We start from the raw sequence: 20979 nt of genomic DNA on the forward strand, positions 1-20979 counted from the left end.
TCGCCGCCTGACCTCGAGTCTGTACTATGGTGTTCCACCATGTCAAGGCATGGTCTGTGAACGTACAGGTGGCGTACTTAACGACACAATCCTCGGGACAGTTGCTGATATTCACCACTGACTCTATTTTCTCTAACCATTTCACTAACCCATTCGGTCCTTCCGACCCGTTAAACTCTAAAGGCTTGCATAACATAAAGTCCTTGATTGAACAACCCCTGGATGGTCCAGTGCGGTTGGTCTCTACAGTAGGTATAGGGCCATTACTGTCGGTAGCGACCACCGTAGGCGGTGCGTCATTACTCGGAATCGTGTTATCGGTAGGTGGAGGATTAGCATTATGTTCCCCGCCATTATTTATGGGCGTTTGATTGCTCGGAGGGGTTGTATTAGACTAATTATTAATACTGGCGGCGATGCGCGATACTATATCCGGTATCGCCGCCTCCAACTGTTGAGCAATCAAACGGCTCACATCTACTTCCGATATTTTCGTTGATCGTTTCGGTGCCATTCTACACAACATCAAGAAAACACATATAATTAATACCATTCCAAATTATGAAACACAAAACACATTCCATACATTAATAAACATTAGTACATATTACAAAAACATCCGTTTACATACTTCCCAGTCATCATTACATAACTAAGTTTTAATACAAAGGGCCTATGTTGGTATCATCCTCGACATAACCCGCAATGGGTCAGTGCTTGAATGATACCCAAAAGTATCGATAATGATATGCCCTACAAGAGACCCCCTATGGGCCAGTGGTTGTATCATAACTAAACAAGATTCACTCCATGTTAGCATCACCACTAACTGCTCACATGGAGTATCAAAAAGCGGTTCAAGATTCTACCATCTAACACATCTACACACGGTGGTAAACCAACCCCACCAACACCGCCACCAGCACCACCAACACCGCCACCATAACCCGGATTCGGGTTTCCATCCGGCCGATCAACCAGTGGGAGTATGAGCACTCCCTCTTTAACTGGTCAATAGCATACTGGTGATCCAGTATGCAGTCCCCGAGGTACGTCCGCCTCTGTACCCCCACGACCAGGGCGGCAGAGTGCTCGTTCACCTGTTCGGTGAGCACACGTAGCCAGGCCGCCAAGTCCCGCTCCTGCCTTGGAAGACCCCACACAGGTAGGGTCGCAGGCTCGGGTTGGGGGCGGGAAGACTCGCCCCTGTGGTAAGTGGATCTGGGTGGGGTAACGGTGGGCGGGACATACGGGGCACTGATCCGCGCCGTGAGGCGGGGACCGTGTCTGGGGGGAATCGGGGCGGTCTGTGGTGCGGGTGGTGTAGGAGATCTGGTAACCCTAGCAGGGGAGGGTAAACTAGCACTCCTAGCTAGGGTGGTCTGTCTAGAGGCACTATGACTAGCCTCTGAAGGCTCGGAGCTGGGTTCTAAACTTGGGCTTCCAGAGGCCCCGGAACTGACCTCTTCCGGGTCCTCTTCCGTCGACACACTAGGTGTTCTTGTCATTTTTACCTGCACACAAGTTAACAAACATATAGTCCCTTTCCATAGTGTAATTCATAATTAAATTAATCATGCACTTACTTATACAATTTTGCCACATAATAATATTATTATACATTTACACATATGTTGCCAATTTTACCTATTTAAGTCCCCCGTGACTTCCCCTGAATTCCCTCGTGCAGACAAGTCTGTTATTATGTTCCGGACCATAATAACCCACTTGTCCAACCAAGTTCATCCCGATCTCGTCACGTTATATTATTAGTTGATATTCAGATCCTATAATACTTGAGCTACTAGTTATATTTTAGGTATCTTTTTCAGACATCCTAATTCTTTATAACCAATGGCTCTGATACCAAGTTCTGTAACACCCCGTAACCGCAGCGGAAACGTACACGGGATGCAACAGACACATCTGATATCAACAGCATTGCTTATAAAGAAAATACCACTACATTAATTTATAACATATTACATTGTTGCGAGTTTCATTACTGTCTAGGTGTTACATACATGTTTTACCGATAAGACATTAATATATATTCATTACAAAATACAGAGCAGCAAGCTTCCAACAGGTAGCACAGATAGTTAAGCACATATCAATCATTCCAACTTGGGCATACCTAGAAAGCATGTAAAGAAAACGGGTCAACTACGAATAGTTGGTGAGTTTCACTAATTTAAATAAACCATAGATCAGTATAAAAATCATATGTTAATGATGAAATTATGCTAAGCCCGTAAGTGAAAACTCTATTAACCCAAAAACACATTAAATGACCCCTGGGGACACTGTTAACCCAGAACATATCCAATAACCCCTGGGGACACTGTTAACCCAGTACATATCAAATAACCTCAGGGGACACTGTTAACCCAGAGCATATCAAATACCCTCTGGGGACGCTGTTAACCCAGAACCATATCCAATAACCCCTGGGGACACTGTTAACCCAGAAACATATCCAATACCCTCTGGGAACACTGTTAACCCAGAAATATATCCAATAACCCTCTGGGAACTAAGTTACCCCAGAACAATTCCACCCGATAAACAATTTATCTATTCTATGCATCATACCATATATATATATATAAAAATATACAAGTGTTTCCATACGATCGGTATGTACTTAGATAATTTAACACAAACATGCTTTCCGCCCCGGGAAAATATTTAAAACAGTTCATTAAAAGGGGCTCGTGAAAACTCACCTTTTTGTGAGTCTGTGGGTAATACAATGAACAGCTACGTGCCTGGATCTGTAATATAATATCTAGTCGTTACTATATAATTCCCATAAACTAAATCCGTATTAATCGGTACATCTGGGGACATTGTTAACCCAGTACTGTACTCGATCCGGGGACAACGTTAACCCCGTGACACTTCTAAGGACTCAGATGGTAACATTGCTTAGAGTTTGACAGTCAAAATTATCATTTTTATGTTTTCTTCGACTCGCGTGCCTAGCACGGTTATCCGTTTTTAAGTTTCAAAAATGAGTTTGGCCACACCCGACCCACAAATGGTGTTTGAATGTTATTTTAGTTAAAGTGATGAAATTAGAGCTCGGTTTGACACCCCGTTTGGCCGCGGGGCCCGTTTCCGTCATTTAGGTGCCGGAAACAGTAAAATCGGGTAAAATTACCCAAATCATCCGAATTATTTTCGGATGATTTATTTTTACTTAATTTACTTAGATTTATGAAAATAGTCCATTTTTAGGTTTTTATATGCCAGTCAGCTCGCTTATGCGAGTTTTGCCGGTTTACACGTTTTAAGCTTTAAAAATTTGTTTTTATGTTCATTTTAGTACAAATAATTACCCGTTTAGTCTCGGGTCTTGAAATTTTGCACAAAACTTATTTTGACAGTAAGACATTTTATAAAAGTTTTCCAGATTTATTTTCTTATATTTACATTTATTTATCTATTTTTAAACCTTTTTAAAACACTAAATATGTCAAAAATACCAAAAGACTTTAGAAATATCCCAAATTTTTCTGGGATGATCCTTGCCATCCTCATAACTCCCTGGAATTTTTCCAGAACTTAAAACTCATTTTTCAAGCCATTTTCACCCAAAACCGAGCTAGAAAGCCCTAGAACTCGTTTCACCGAAAAGCCTACTTAGACTTTTCCAACTGAGCTCAAATTTTGTGGGTGACTTTTATATGTTATAAAAAGCTTATCGTAAATTTTCCAGAATTTTTCATCAAGTTTAGCTATTTTTCACCATTTTTGGCCAAAACCGAGCATTAAATTCACCAAATATTCATCTTTTATCCAAAAATTACCAAAAATTCACAGATCTCATATTTTCATGTGTAGATCATCTCTGTGAAATTTCGTGACCCGAATCTAAGCGTGCTACAATCTGTCCAAATTTCATATACACACGAAAACCGAACTATCTTGTGTTTTCTAGCGTTAGATCGCAAAGATCCGGGTTTCTAGCCTTTGCTAGCCACTAGATACAACACTTACAAGCACAATAACACTATACCAAGCAAACTATACCAACAATCAAACCATTTCTTTCATAGTGTCGGTTTTTAAGTAAAAACAAAGGTTTTAACCGTAAAAATCCGTTCTCGACTCTTTTTACTCATTTCTTGGACCAAGATCCCTTGTATAACATGTATACATCTCTTGATTATGCAAGAGTCGGTTTCATCTCGAGCTTCACCCGTCTTTCACATGGAAAACTCATTTGACAATATTTCAACCGTAAAATTTCGTTCTAAACACTTTTAACTCATCACTTGGATCAAGATCCTTTGTATAACTTGTATACATCCCTTGATCACACGAGAATCGGTTCCATCTCGGGTTTTCACCCATTTTTCACATGAAACTTCCTTTTCTCAAGATTATAGAGTTATAAACAAGAATCAAGCCTTAAAACATGTATATACCTTGAAAATTTTGGTTAAAACTTGATGATTTGGAAGAATACTTGAAGACTTGAGAGAATTTGAGAGAGTTTGTGAAGTAAAAAAAAGAAAAATGGAATGTGTGTGTGTATAACAAGGCCGGCCAAGTGGTGGTGTGGGGGGGGGCCCACATCTCAAACCATGGCCACACATTTGGATTACACAATCCGGATAATGTTGTGGATAGTCTGGTTCAGTTCGTTTCTCGTTTAAACTCGTAATTCGGCTTAAAACGAGCATAAAATGGTCGTTTTTCGGGTTAAAATAAAATTTACATAAAACTGATTTAAAAACTTTAAAAACTTAACCCATGACATTAAAACATCATATTATTAATAATTACGCATCTTTTTCGGCTTGATTGATCGTCTCTTGCTTGGTTTGGTGTTAAAGGTTTCGTTTAGCGTACCGACGTACCATTAAATCGAAATCCTTTTTCTGTGCTATAATTCACCTAACCCGAAGCATTAATACTTCGCAAACATCACTTAAACATTATATACTTCGTCTATAATGTAATTCCCGATTCGTTCGGGTTTCAATAATCGTTCATTGGTTAATTGTAATTCCAATACGATTCACTATATAATCGAGTATGATTCGTACTATGAATCATATATACTCGTATAAACGTACTATAACTCATATAATCAGTATTAAATAACACGTAAATAGTATATTCCGGCTAGGGTATACCTGGATTTGCCGGAATCGTTACATATACTCAGCAACATCAGCCTCAGAATAATTTCTCAATGTTCAAGTCTACTCAGGGTTAATTCTCACAGGTACCACCACAACCAACTCTCGTGTTCTTTCCTCAGTCTTCTCAACCAATTGTTTCAACTGCTAAGCCCCAGCCTTCGGCTGCATATTCTAGTCCATCTCCCAGTATGATTCGCTCCATTTTAAAGGAAACTTAGGAAAACATCGCCTTAATGTGGGGTTCATGAATTGCTACAACACTTTTTGTTTGTTGGAAATATGGTTCAACTTGTAGTAGCTGCTGAGCTGGATCAAATTCATCCTGATGATGTAGAGGAAATGGACATCTCTTGGAAAATAGCCATGGTAGTGTTTCGTGCAAAGAAATTTACTAAGAGAATAGGCAGAAACAACTGGAATGTGCCAGTAATTCAGAAAGTAGGATTTAACAAGGATACTCTGAGGTGCTATAACTGTCACCAGTCGGGTCATTTTTCTCTTTAATGCACTAACCCAGCAAAGGAAGGAAACAGAGAAAGGGTAGGTACGGCTGAAGGAGAGCTAGGTAATGTAGCTCAACAATTCTCCTGGAACGATCAGATGGCACCCTTCAGCATTGATAATCAGACTGCAAACTTTACTCGTATTGAAATTGCTGAAGAAGAAAATGTTGCTAAGAAACAAATTAAGGAGCTTCAATTTGCTTTCATGGCTTTCACTCCCTCCAACTCATCTGAAATATAAGTTCCCAATTATGTTCTCAAGCTTGTGTTAATAAAGTAGATCTCTACAAATCACATAATAGTAACCTGCTTAGAGAAATGGAAGGAATATAATCTGAAAATTTTACTCTTAAGAAGAATGAAAAAGCTTTCAAACAGAAAAAAGATTTTTCTAAACTTCAATCTGATTTTCTTAGTTGCTTACTTGAATCGCATTCGAAGAGGTCCAACATAATCTCATTATAGTATGATCATACGACCGTCGTCGTGGTCGGAGCCCGATCGCATTGGCAATGATTTCACCGACACTCATTACTTGCTTAACGATTTCATTGTTTATACTCATAGATAACAGTTTTGCCTATTTTTATTCATTCATTTATATCATTATATATTACCATTTTTGTTTGCGTCATAACTGGTGATCTACTCACTCAACATGTGTTTTTGGCAAATATATATTTGTACGCATTTGCAGGTTATAGATTGGATTGCCTATCGAACTGAAGCTCACGTAGAGATTACTTTAGGATAATAAACATATACAAGAATAGTTGGTTTTGTATTTGTAATTTTCTGTATTTTTGTTGTACTTAAATGTTGTTTGATAATAAATAAATTAATTAGATATTGTCGCTTTATAATTTCAAGATAGTACCTTCAGAGCTATGGGCAATCGGCTCACACCCCGACATTTCCGCCATAGGTTGGGGTGTGACACTCATATATTGTTTTATATTATTCGTTTATAATATTTATATATTTTTTGAATTTTAATTTTATTTATTGTAAGGAAGTTAATAATATACTTAGGATTTAATGATAAAAGGGTTTCATAAATAAATGAGAGGGTATACCGGTTTAAAAGTTATCTGAGTTTAGTGAGACCCATAACCCGCTTATTATTCTTTTACTATAAAATTGTTTCTTAGTTATAAATAATATCTTTTAAAAAAATGGATTTTACTTTTTTGTATATCCCTATTTTATAGGATTTCATATCAAATATTTAATAAGATTAATTTTTAATATAATGAGATCTTATAACCCGTTTAAAGGCTATATGGGTTTGGTGATACCCATACCTATGAATTCGGGTCAAATGCATGAGAAACCTTCATTTAAGAATAAAGCAATCTGGTGGGTTGAGAGAATTTAGGGAGCTTTCGTTTATATATATTTAAGATTATGATTACTCATATATTTCCGAATCCAATAATAATAATAATGATAATAATAATAATAATAATCTATACTATATATAAAGATAAGTGAATGACTTTTTAAATTTTAAGAGGTACAATCACTATTGTATAAATACAATCACTAATGCATAAAATTTTAGAAATTTAAGGACAATATTGTAACTTTGACATCTTAAACGGCTAAGAATGCTTAATTTAGAAAATAGTTACAAAAATAATCCTTCAACTTCAATAGAACTTTATTAATTTATAAAGTAGTTACACATAAACCCTCTATCTTTACCCATTTTTTTGAACGACCAACTAAGTAACGCCGGGTGCTCCGTACGCGGCCCCCATTGGCTAAAGGTAGCCCGAGCTGGCCACTAGTCCGGACGGACGGAGCCCCTTGAGGACCACCTATTGAGGGATTCACCGGATAAAACCCAACCCCACGCCCGCCAAATGGCACGACAGCGAGGAGCCGGTTACCCATTTAATTGGCAAGTTCATTTAAAATGTTTATTTCTTCAATATCTTTTAATATATTGTGTTTTAAACAAAAACAAACTTACCATTGCAACATGCTTATTTTTGTTGACGTTTCAATGTGAATTTTGTTTTATTTTGAGGTGTTTATTATAATGTACAAGTCAATTAAGCATAAGAGTATAACTCAAATATGCAATTATGAACCTAAATTATAATTACAAATTTAACCCTTCATCTATACTTCTCTTTTGTAAATTTAATTAATAACTACTCTTCAATCACCTTAAGTTTACCCATATAATCATCTATATTCTTTTTCTTGGTTTTTTTTTTCTTTTATATCTTTGAATATAATACGTTTTAATTGATTTCAAACATACAATCACGACGTGTTTATTTTTGTCGATGTTCCAGTGTAAGAATATTGGTACACATCTTATAACCAAAATGATTTCTCTCTCTAGGGTTTGTTTCTAGAAGCGCCGTTTTGTTCGTTTATTATTACGGATCCCAAATTCTCATTCAATTCATCACCAGGTAACTAACTAATTCTTCTCCTTCTTCCTTTTGCTTTTCTTTTCGATCAATCAATCATTCGCCTCTCTCTCTTTAGATCCGCCGTAAGTAATTAATATTCCTTCAATCATCTCTGTAATATGTTTTGGATCATGGCTTTTATTCAATCATCTCTTTTCTTAAATTGATTTATGCTTAATTAATTCATTTACACAGAACAATTGATTGATTGAAGTTTTCATGAAATGCGTTGACTAATCAGTTGTTGACTTTGTGATTATTAATAGTTATATCAGAAAGAGTGTGTGACAATGGAAGTTACTCAAATTCTGTTGAACGCACAATCCGTTGATGGGTCCGTTCGCAAGCACGCCGAAGAAAGCATCAAGCGCTTCCAGGACGAAAATCTTGCCACGTTTCTCCTCTCTCTTTCCGCAGAGCTCTCTAGTGAGGATAAGCCCGTTGACAGCCGGAAGCTGGCCGGTTTGATACTTAAAAACGCCTTGGATGCAAAAGAACAGCATAGGAAGTTTGAGCTTGTTCAAAGATGGCTGTCGCTTGACGCGGGCGTTAAGACGCAGATAAAGACCTGTTTGTTGCAGACGCTGTCTTCCCCTGTTTATGACGCCAGATCGACTGCTTCGCAAGTGATTGCCAAAGTTGCTGCTATAGAGCTACCGCAGAAGCAATGGCCTGAACTTATCGCTTCCCTTCTATCGAGTATTCACCAGGTTCCGGTTCATGTCAAGCAGGCGGCTTTAGAAACACTTGGATATTTGTGTGAAGAGGTTTCACCGGATGCTGTTGAGCAAGATAACGTCAATAAGATACTTACGGCTGTCGTTCAAGGTATGAATCCGTCTGAGGCTAGTAATGATGTCAGGCTTGCCGCCACGCATGCATTGTATAACGCCCTTAGCTTCGCTCAAGCGAATTTCTCAAACGATATGGAGCGAGACTATATTATGAAAGTTGTTTGTGAGGCGACGTTATCACCGGAAGTGAAGATTAGGCAGGCGGCTTTTGAGTGTTTGGTCTCTATTTCATCCAGTTACTATGAGAAAATAGCTCCGTACATGCAGGATATTTTTAACATTACTGCAAAAGCGGTGAAAGAAGATGAAGAACCGGTTGCCTTGCAAGCTATTGAGTTCTGGAGCTCGATATGTGATGAGGAAATTGATATATTGGAAGACTATGGTGGTGATTTCACCGGTGATTCTGATATTCCTTGCTTTTATTTTATAAAGCAAGCTTTACCTGCACTTGTACCGATGTTGCTGGAGACGTTATTGAAGCAAGAGGAAGATCAAGATCTAGATGAAGGTGCTTGGAATCTAGCTATGGCTGGTGGTACGTGCCTAGGGTTGGTGGCTCGAACGGTTGGGGATGACATTGTTCCACTTGTGATGCCTTTCATTGAAGAGAATATAACAAAACCTGACTGGAGACAAAGAGAAGCGGCCACCTATGCATTTGGTTCAATCTTGGATGGCCCATCGCCTAATAAGTTAACTCCGCTTGTTAATGTTGCTCTTAATTTCATGCTTACAGCTTTAACGAAAGACCCGAACAACCATGTAAAAGACACAACTGCTTGGACTCTTGGAAGAATATTTGAGTTTCTTCATGGTTCAACTATGGAGACACCTATTATTACTCAAGCGAACTGCCAACCGATCGTTGCAGTTCTTCTCCAGAGCATGAAGGATGTCCCGAATGTTGCTGAGAAAGCATGTGGGGCCCTCTATTTTCTCGCACAAGGTTTTGGGGATATCGGTCAAACTTCTCCTTTGACCCCTTACTTTCAAGAAATAGCACAATCTTTATTGTCGGTTACTCACAGGGAAGATGCTGGTGAGTCTAGATTAAGGACCGCTGCTTATGAAACATTGAATGAAGTTGTGAGGTGCTCTACTGATGAAACAGCGAACATTGTCTCACAGCTTGTTCCTGTTATCATGATGGAACTTCATAAAACCCTTGAAGAACACAGCCTTTCTTCGGAAGAAAGACAAAAACAGAATGAGCTACAAGGCTTACTCTGTGGGTGCTTACAGGTGATTATTCAGAAGTTAGGATCGTCTGAGCATACCAAGGCTCTCTTCATGCAGTACGCGGATCAAATCATGAATCTTTTCCTTAGGGTTTTTGCTTTCAGAAGTGCAACCGTTCATGAAGAAGCGATGCTTGCCATTGGAGCTTTAGCTTATTCAACAGGCCCGGATTTTGCAAAGTATACGCCTGAGTTTTACAAGTATCTGGAGATGGGCCTTCAGAATTTTGAAGAGTATCAAGTGTGTGCGGTAACTGTAGGTGTGGTGGGTGACATATGTCGGGCCTTGGAAGATAAGGTATTGCCATGGTGTGACGGGATCATGACTCAGCTTCTCAAAGATCTTTCGAGCAACCAGTTGCACCGATCGGTCAAACCGCCAATTTTTTCATGTTTTGGTGATATTGCAATGGCGATCGGTGAGAACTTTGAGAAGTATTTGATGTACGCTATGCCTATGCTCCAAAGCGCAGCAGAGTTATCTGCTCACACATCAAGCGCTGATGATGAAATGATCGAGTACACCAATCTTTTGAGAAATGGAATCTTGGAAGCATATTCTGGAATCTTTCAGGGTTTTAAGAACTCTCCTAAAACTCAGCTGCTGATTCCTTATGCTCCTCATATTGTCCAGTTTCTTGATCTGATTTATATGGAGAAAGACATGTGAGTAGTTGTGTTTATTTGTGATGTATGGCAAAGTTTTGTTTTTAATTTTGTTTCTGACTTAATATTATGTGGGTTTTCTTAGGGATGAATTGGTGATGAAAACTGCAATTGGGGTGCTTGGAGATTTAGCTGATACACTTGGAACTAATGCCGGGCCGTTGATTCAGCAGTCACTTTCAAGCAAAGATTTCTTGAACGAATGTTTATCTTCAGACGATCATCTGATTAAGGAATCTGCTGAGTGGGCCAAGTTGGCAATCAGTCGGGCTATTGCCATTTGAGCATTCGGTACATACTTTCTTGCTTCTTTGTCCCTGCATGCATGCATATGGGTGAGTAATGTCTGATTTGAAACTAAACTCATCTGTGTCATCCTGGTCAATTTTGAGTGTTGCATCGGGTTCAGTCGGCTGTCATGTTTGTGAGAGCTTGCACTCGGGTCTTTCTTCTGTTTGTTATATACACTAATACACAAGCCGGTTATTCCCTCATTTTTACCGCATCAGTTTATTTTATTATGTTTCTCCTTTTCTCATTTTTTGGATGGAGCAATTTTGAGTCATGCATCAGTCGGTGTCTTGTTACCGCCAAAGTCAGATTGCATCTTCTTTTTCAAGTCAACGGGTCATACAAAGGGTTGTTGGTCAAAGGTGAAGTAAATATAGTGTTTTATCATCACCGTCACGACGCAAGTGGTGTGTGTGTCACAACTTGTCATTGAAGTAGGATTTGAAATCTTCATCGTTTCATTTTGTAAAACTTGTTTGTGGCTGTTATTATTTATTAATTTTTGGTTTCTGAACTGAAACTTCACAACTATCAGATATAGATTTCTGTGAACGCAAGCATTATATTTATTGTTTTTTTTGTTTTTGTTTTATTACTTTCCTATTATATGATAGTATCCAAACTCATTTAGTTTCTGTACGTGTTCATATATGTATTGACTTTTGTTGTATATATATATAATCATATTTGTCTAATTTTGTTTAGTTGAGCCTAACAATTATCTGGCACAAATTTAAGATGGGAGGAAAGAAATGATTTCTACATAGTATTTAACAAAAAGACTCATCACTAGGAGGGCTGGCTAGAACAAAGTGAAGTAGACGCTTTTACCTTTGGAGTTGCTATATGTGCTTTGGCAATTTGATGATCCTAAATAAAACCTTTATTAATCATTAGAAGTGAACTAGTGAAGAACTAATCTTTGGATTAGCAATCAGTCTTTCGTGTAGTTGAGTTCTAGTAGGCTTTGAATCCAACACACAAATTTCTAGAAATTAAGTTCATGTATGCCACCAATAGCATAGAAACATCTAATGTGAATGCTTTGGTTAGGTGCTTAGGTTTAAATGTTTAATAACATAACTTAATTATGAAATATGAGTATCGATGTTCATAAGCGAATTTGAGTTGGTGTGAAAATTTATGAAAGGTTTACTTATGTTAAGCATTCACATCCCAATCTGTATACCTGGTTTTATCTTTATATTATATTTTGATATATTATGAAAATTTAGACCCAATCTTCATTACCGTCAATAGTAGATTCTTTTGGTGTTTTGTTTCCGGTCATAACATCTTAAAAAACACGTAGAAAACACAGGTTCGATTAATCGGATCGGTTCAGTTTTTTTAAATTGGATAACCGAACCTAAACCCAAAAATCAGTTTTTCGAAAAACTAAAAAGTCAACTGTTGGTTTATGCTTTGATTCGCTTTTTTTGGTTATTCGGTTAATTTTGTTTTCTGCTCACCTTCTACTTTAAACTTAGCCTTATCTTTTTTATTTTAACTAAATTTAAGTTTGCTACAGTGAATTGGTATATTTACCAACAACCTCCATTCCCCGCCTCTTTTGCTCTATGTTGCTTCCACTAACAGCAAATGGCCTACGAGTAAGCTGTTAAATCACTTAGTTGTTCTGCGAAAGGATTAAATAAGTAAGGTGTTATGTGGTGTTGATTATGAGTTGGCAGACAAGAAATTGTAAGTTGTAGAACAATAGGCAATTTGAAGGTAAATTGGCCATACAACGGAATTCAGATTGATTATTATAGGTCAAGTTGAGAATCAATTTGAAAATGATCTCAAAAGTCAAATGAAAGTCATAGCAATATTTTTAAGAAGCTACTACAGATTGCAATCACTTGGTTAAAAAGGTTATATTTGTAATTCTGAACTACATAAATCTATCTGTTGCAGATTGTTTGACACGTGAAAATTATTTCAGTTTCATTAGCTGCATCTCTCTTCTAGTTTGTCATGTACCTATTACAAATTGCTTGAATTACACGCATATATGTGTGTGGGGCATCTCAAATATTCAATTCAACAAATAAGTTGCTATTATATAGTAGCCCGAACAAGAGTTTTTTTCCCAAACTAGTGTTGGTGGAAATAATATTTATCAAAATGGTGTTAAATGAAAAATATTTACAAAACTAGTGTTTTAGTTATATGTTAGTTTCTCTCTCCTAATGTTATTAGATAACTTCAACTAATTAATAACTATTGAATTATTTAATTATAAAGTAATTAGATTATTGTTTAAGTCATGGTGTCTTAATACTAAATTTGTACCTGGAACAAAACAACACTATTATTATATACGTAAAATATAATTCTTTTTACTGGTTTCATAAAAATACATCAAGTTCATAAATATTACTATTCTTATATACATAAAATAAAAGTGAATCACTATAAATATCTTAGTTTTAAGATATGAATTTTCTTTTAGTATTTTTAAATACTTAATCTGTAATTCTGTGGCAGCTTATTAGAAAAATCTTTATAAATTTGCTGTGCACATCAAAAATAAGATAAGAATTTGTTATATTTTAAATAATTTGTATGCTACAATATCTCTTAATAAATATTCAACAACAAACCCAACTAGGAGCCCGTATTTCTAACATACAAACATCAAATTTGATAAACCTAACTGGAGCGTATTTTCTTGACATGATATAAATATAACCCGAAATGTACAAGTTTACTTTGATAAAAAGTTTTTAAAAATATGTTTTTTGTCAAAGTTAAACCTACGGTGCTAAAATATACCATAAAAGAGAAATTATAATCATGTTTTATAATTACAAAAATAATCGTTTATATACATTCGTATAAAATACATACTTAAAATTGTTATGCCCGAGCCGCCCCTGTACTTAACTAATATTTTTAAATTATTTAGTTATTTACTGCATATTTAAGAATTTTAGTTATTTTGTATCACGTATGCATGAAAAGAACAATGTGAAATAAATAATATTCTGATTAAATAATATATATTCTTTGATCCATGTAAAAGTAACTACGTGTAAAAAAATATTAGTGTTAAGATATGAAAAAAGTCGTGTAATAAATAATTATATTCGCTTTACCTTTTATTTAAATAAATAAAGTGGTTAGAAAATTGTAATTATAGTATAGTTAATATAATAATTAAGTTAATAATTATTTAGTTAATGTAATCCAATAAAATTAGGAGAGAGAAATTAATAAATAACTAAAACACCATTTTGGTAAATATTTTTAAACTAACACCATTATGGTAAATATTTTATCTATTAACACTATATTAGAAAAAAACTCGCCCGAACAATGAATCTTTTACCTCGAAAATTTGCCAATAAATGAATATTGTAACCTGAAAAATGAATCTTGACATGTCTAGGCCTAGAGAAAGTGATCATTTTTAGATGGACTAGCCTCGATCTGAACCCAGTCTAACCCGAATTCATTGTTCTATAATATTTATTAAATATCAATTTTAAAAGGAAATGACAATAAGATAATATAGTTGATAGATAAATTGTAGATGAAAAGAAAGAGAGAAAATAAAAATAAAAAATGAATATAAAGATAGTAATAAGGAATGAGATGTGGGAGGTTTTTAGAAAATGAGATATAAATATAAGGGATGATGATTTTTAATTCAATTATAAGGGTATGGATAATGTTGAAAAAATACCATAGAAAACCAACTAACTTTTTACTTTTACTCGTAAAAGTACCTCTACTTTATTTTGCATGTTAAAATCCCTATACTTAATTTGAACAAAAATATGAAATGACCTATAATAATGACCTACCACAACTCATTTATTTTTAAAATAAATAAACTAAAACATATTTATGACTTTAATGACATCACTCCTGTACTCCGGTAACCTACATCGCCATCATCACCCATACCTTCTTAGCCTTTAAGTGTGTCAAGCTCCGACCACTCATGACACGCCGTCAAAAGTTATCCGACATCTTTCCCCCCGCTTTTGCTGCCGCTCCACGGAGTAAAGACCGAATCAACCCTTACATCGCCGGAGACGGAGCAACATGTGCACCTTATGATGGTGAAATAAGGCATCGTCGGAGAGTGTTTTGTCGTTGGTGGTGTAGGGATGGATGTGAGGTTTTGGAATTGAGATTATGTAACGATTCCGGCAAAATCAGGTATACCCTAACCGGTATATACTATTTATGTGTTATTTTGTAATGAATATATGAATTATAATGCATTTATACGAGTATGTATGATTCACAGTACGGATTATACTTGATTATGCAGTTAATCGTATTGGAAATACGATTAACCGATTAACGATTATTGAAGCCCGAACGAATCGATGATTACATTATAGATGAGATATATGATATTTAGTGATGTTTACGAAGTATTAAAGCTTCGGGATAAGTGAATTAAAGCACAGAAAAAAAAAATTTCGATTTAATGGTACGTCGGTACGTTAAACGAAACCTTTAATACCAAACCGAGCAAGAGACGATCGATCAAGCCGAAAAAGATGCGCAATTATTAATAATATGATGTTTTAAGTTAATAAATGTCATGGTTTAGGTTTTTAAAGTTTTTAAATCGGTTTTATATAAATTTCATTTTAAGCGGAAAACGACCGTTTTAGCCTCGTTTTAAGCTGAATTAAACATTTAACCGAAAAACGAACTGAACCAGATTATCCAAAACATTATCCGGATTTCCAAAATCCAAATGAGTGGCTAGAAATGGAAAGGTGGGTCCCACCCCACCTCCCCTTTACCTTGTCCGATCGGCAGCGGCAGGGGTATAAACCCCTTGCCCTTGTCATTTTTCTTTTTTGTAAACAGGTATTTTAACATCCTTCAACTCTCTCCACATTATGATCTAAAAACCCAGATTTGTAGCAAGAAAAGTAAGGTAAAAATCGAGTTATTTACGTTTTCATCTTCTTTTCTTGAGTTTATTTGCAAGAAAATGAGGTTTCAAGTGAAAAAGGGTGAAAACCCGATATGAAAACCGATTCTTGCATGATCAAGTGATGTATACGGGTTATACAAGTGATCTTGGTCCAAGAAAGGAGTTAAACGAACCAAAAACGAATTTTTACGGTTTAAATCTTTGTTTTTAAATCATAACCGAACCCATGAAAGAAATGGCTTGATTGTGGGTGTAACTTGCTTGGTGTGGTATTATTGTGCTTGTAGGTGTTGTATCTAGTTGTTAACAAAGGCTAGAAAGCAAGATCCTTGCGATTTGAAGTTAAAAACACAAGGTAGTTCGGTTTTTTTTATGGTGTATGTGTTTTGGACAGATTGTGGTACATTTAGAGTTAGGCTACGAAATTTCACAGAGATGATCTACACATGAAAATATGAGATCTGTGAAAATTTGGTAATTTTTGGACAAAGGATGAATATTTGGTGAATTTAATCTCGGTTTTGGCTAAAAATGGGGAAAAATATTTAAATATCATGATAAATTCTGGAAAATTCCAGATAAGCTTTTTATAACATGTAAAAGTCACACACAAAATTTTAGGTCAGTTGGAGAAGTCTAAGTAGGCATTTCGGTTAAACGAGTTCTAGGGTTTTCTAGCTCGGTTTTAGTGAAAATGGCATGTAAAAAGAGATTTTGGTTCTGGAAAAATTACAGGGGACTATGTGGATGGCAGGGGTCATCCAGGAAAAACTTGGGATTTTTCTAAGGTCGTTTGGTATTTACGACATATTTAGTGTTTAAATGGTGTTTAAAAATAGATAAATAAATTTTAAATATAAAAATTAATTCTGGAAATATTTTTGTAAAATTCCCCACTGTCAAAAAGTGATTTGTGCAAAATTTCAAGATCCGAGATTAAACGGATAATTATTTGTGCAAAACAAACTTTTAAAGTTTAAAACGCGTAAACCGGTAAAGTTCGCCTAAACGGGTGGATGATATCCCGGTGGTACGCGAATTTACACAAGTTTTCCCAGAAGAACTTCCTGGATTACCGCCAACCCGACAGGTCGAATTCAGAATCGATTTAATACCTCAAGCTAGCCCTGTTGCTAAAGCACCCTACCGACTTGCACCGTCCGAGATGCAAGAATTATCCAATCAGTTGCAAGAAGTGTTGGATAAAGGATTTATACGTCCTAGTCATTCCCCGTGGGTGCACCTGTATTATTCGTGAAAAAGAAGGACGGGAGCCTTAGAATGTGCATCGATTACAGGGAGTTGAACAAGTTAACAATCAAAAATAGGTACCCTCTTCCCCGAATCGATGATCTGTTTGACCAGCTGCAAGGTGCGAGCTATTTCTTAAAAATTGATCTTAGATCGGGATACCATCAGGTTAGAATTCAGGAAGAAGATATCCCAAAAACCGCATTCCGGACTCGCTACGGCCATTACGAGTTCTTAGTTATGCCTTTCGGGCTAACAAATGCGCCGGCAGTGTTCATGGACCTCAGGAATCGAGTCTGTAAACCCTACCTCGAAAAATTCGTCATCGTGTTTATTGACGATATTTTGATCTACTCGAAAAGTAAAGAAGAGCACGAGCAACACTTAAGAATAATTTTAGAACTTCTGAATCAGGAGAAGTTGTATGCAAAATTCTCCAAGTGTAACTTCTGGTTACAAGAAGTGCAATTCCTCGGTCACGTTGTAAACCATCAAGGAATACACGTTGATCCGAGTAAGGTTGAAGCAATTAAGAATTGGCAAGCGCCTAAATCGCCAAAGGAAATCCGCCAATTCTTAGGCTTAGCTGGATATTATCGTCGATTTAAAAAGAACTTTTCCAGCATCGCCCAACCTTTAACTCTCCTGACTCAAAAGGATCGAAAGTATGAATGGGGAGAAGAGCATGAAACGGCGTTTCAAATGTTAAAGCAAAAATTGTGCCAAGCGCCGATTTTAAGTCTCCCCGATGGAGACGATGGTTTTGTCGCGTATTGTGACGCATCGCGTAGAGGGTTAGGATGCGTGTTGATGCAGAATAATAAGGTTATAGCCTATGCTTCCCGACAGTTAAAAGTACACGAGAAAAATTACACTACTCATGACTTAGAACTGGGAGCGGTTATCTTCGCACTTAAAATCTGGAGACATTATCTCTACGGTACGAAGTGCACCATCTTCACCGATCATAAAAGTTTGCAGCACATATTCGATCAGAAAGAACTGAATATGAGGCAACGAAGATGGGTCGAGTTGTTAAGCGATTATGACTGTGACATCCGTTATCACCCCGGCAAGGCTAACGTCGTAGCCGATGCCTTGAGTAGGAAAGATCGGGTTAAGCCATTGCGAGTGCGAGCGCTGGGGGTGATAGTCCAGTCGAACCTTTCGGACCTGATTCGAGTCGCTCAACGTGAGGCGTTGAAAGAGGAACAATTGGAAAAGGAGGGACTTTACGGCAATGAGAAGAATTTCGAACAGCGCGTGGACGAAATTCTCTATTTCAAAAATCGGGTTTGGATCCCGACCCTCCATGACCTTCGTGAATTAATCATGGACGAAGCGCATAGATCGAAATATTCCATACATCCGGGATCGGATAAGATGTACAAGGATGTGAAGGAGTTCTACTGGTGGCCGGGTATGAAAAAGGATATAGCAACGTATGTCGGTAAGTGTACGACTTGTGCGAGAGTTAAGGCGGAGCACCAGAAACCCTCGGGAATGTTACAACAACCGGAAATTTCCGAATGGAAGTGGGAGCAAATCACGATGGATTTTGTGACACATCTCCCTAAGACGTCCCGAGGACATGATGCAATTTGGGTAATCGTGGATCGATTAACCAAATCGGCACATTTTATCCCGATTAGGAATAATTATAACACTGAGAGACTTGCGCAGATTTATATAAATGAAAATGTGTCTCGTCATGGGATACCCATCTCAATCATCTCCGATCGGGATAGCCATTTCACCTCCAATCTTTGGCAAGCTGTGCAAGAAGCGCTGGGAACGCGCATTGATCTAAGCACAGCTTACCACCCTCAGACCGATGGTCAGTCTGAGAGACCATCCAAACCCTGGAGGATTTGCTTCGTGCATGCGTACTGGATTTTAAGGGAAATTGGGATCAACGTCTCCCACTCGTTGAATTTTCCTATAATAACAGTTACCATAGCAGTATAAAGGCAGCGCCATACGAAGCATTGTATGGTCGGAAGTGCCGATCACCACTCTGCTGGACTGAAGTGGGCGACACTCAGGTTATTAGATCAGACCTGGTCCAGGAAACGACCAGCAAAATCCTTGAAATTAGGAACAATCTGAAGGCCGCGCGGGATCGGCAGAAGAGTTATGCCGATACCCGTAGAAAACCGTTGTCGTTTGAGAAAGGTGATAAAGTGTATTTGAAGGTATCACCTTGGAAGGGTGTAGTCCGATTTGGAAAGGCGGGGAAGTTAGCCCCAAGATATATTGGACCATTCAATATTACTGCAAAAATCGGTCCCGTAGCATACCGATTAGAACTACCCGATAAACTGAGTGCAGTTCACAACGTGTTTCACGTATTGAACTTGAAAAGATGTCTGGCGGAAGAGACGTCGGTGTTACCTTTAGATGGTGTCCAAATAAGTGATAAGCTCAATTTCGTAGAGGAACCCATAAAATAGTAGACGGGAAAATCAAGCAACTTAGACACAATAAGATTTCGTTGGTCAAAGTTAGATGGAATTCGCAACGAGGCCCAGAATATACATGGGAACGAAAGGACGAATTCCGGAAGAAATACCCCTACCTATTCCCTCAAAAGTAAGTAGTCGACGCGTAAAATTTCGAGGACGAAATTTTTTTTTTACGAGGGGAGAATGTAACGATTCCAGCAAAATCAGGTATACCCTAACCGGTATATACTATTTATGTGTTATTTAGTAATGAATATATGAATTATAATGCATTTATACGAGTATGTATGATTCACAGTACGGATTATACTCGATTATGCAGTTAATCGTATTGGAAATACGATTAACCGATTAACGATTATTGAAGCCCGAACGAATCGAGGATTACATTATAGATGAGATATATGATATTTAGTGATGTTTACGAAGTATTAAAGCTTCGGGATAAGTGAATTAAAGCACATAAAAAGAATTTTCGATTTAATGGTACGTCGGTACGTTAAACGAAACCTTTAATACCAAACCGAGCAAGAGACGATCGATCAAGCCAAAAATGATGCGCAATTATTAATAATATGATGTTTTAATTTAATAAATGTCATGGTTTAGGTTTTTAAAGTTTTTAAATCGGTTTTATATAAATTTCATTTTTAAGCGGAAAACGACCGTTTTAGCCTCGTTTTAAGCTGAATTAAACATTTAACCGAAAAACGAACTGAACCAGATTATCCAAAACATTATCCGGATTTCCAAAATCAAAATGAGTGGCTAGAAATGGAAAGGTGGGTCCCACCCCACCTCCCCTTTACCTTGTCCGATCGGCAGCGGCAGGGGTATAAACCCCTTGCCCTTGTCATTTTTCTTTTTTGTAAACAAGTATTTCAACATCCTTCAACTCTCTCCACATTATGATCTAAAAACCCAGATTTGTAGCAAGAAAAGCAAGGTAAAAATCGAGTTATTTACGTTTTCATCTTCTTTTCTTGAGTTTATTTGCAAGAAAATGAAGTTTCAAGTGAAAAAGGGGTGAAAACCCGATATGAAAACCAATTCTTGCATGATCAAGTGATGTATACGGGTTATACAAGGGATCTTGGTCCAAGAAAGGAGTTAAACGAACCAAAAACGAATTTTTACGGTTTAAATCTTTGTTTTTAAATCATAACCGAACCCATGAAAGAAATGGCTTGATTGTGGGTGTAACTTGCTTGGTGTGGTATTATTGTGCTTGTAGGTGTTGTATCTAGTTGTTAACAAAGGCT

General features: G+C 37.0%; 1 protein-coding gene across 1 annotated transcript; it reads left to right on the top strand.

Moving 5' to 3' along the window:
- The first annotated feature begins 8384 nt into the window (after positions 1–8384).
- LOC143550211 (importin subunit beta-1-like) lies at positions 8385–11095 on the top strand. Its single transcript, XM_077040907.1, has 2 exons — positions 8385–10795; positions 10881–11095. Exons 1-2 carry the CDS (start codon positions 8385–8387, stop codon positions 11077–11079), a joined length of 2610 nt encoding a protein of 869 aa, XP_076897022.1. The 3' UTR covers positions 11080–11095.
- Positions 11096–20979: the final 9884 nt, after the last annotated feature.

This window comes from Bidens hawaiensis, unplaced genomic scaffold (assembly GCF_021521415.1).
Source record: "Bidens hawaiensis isolate Kalapana, Puna unplaced genomic scaffold, B.hawaiensis_p1.1 tig00015956_1, whole genome shotgun sequence".
In the NCBI taxonomy this organism is placed as follows: Eukaryota; Viridiplantae; Streptophyta; class Magnoliopsida; order Asterales; family Asteraceae; genus Bidens; species Bidens hawaiensis.

Bases quoted from the DNA above. Each gene is read 5' to 3' on its own strand.
- LOC143550211 (XM_077040907.1), top strand. From the start codon at position 8,385: ATGGAAGTTACTCAAATTCTGTTGAACGCACAATCCGTTGATGGGTCC. The intron at 10,796-10,880 runs GTGAGTAGTTGT...GGGTTTTCTTAG, and splicing joins ATTTATATGGAGAAAGACAT to GGATGAATTGGTGATGAAAA.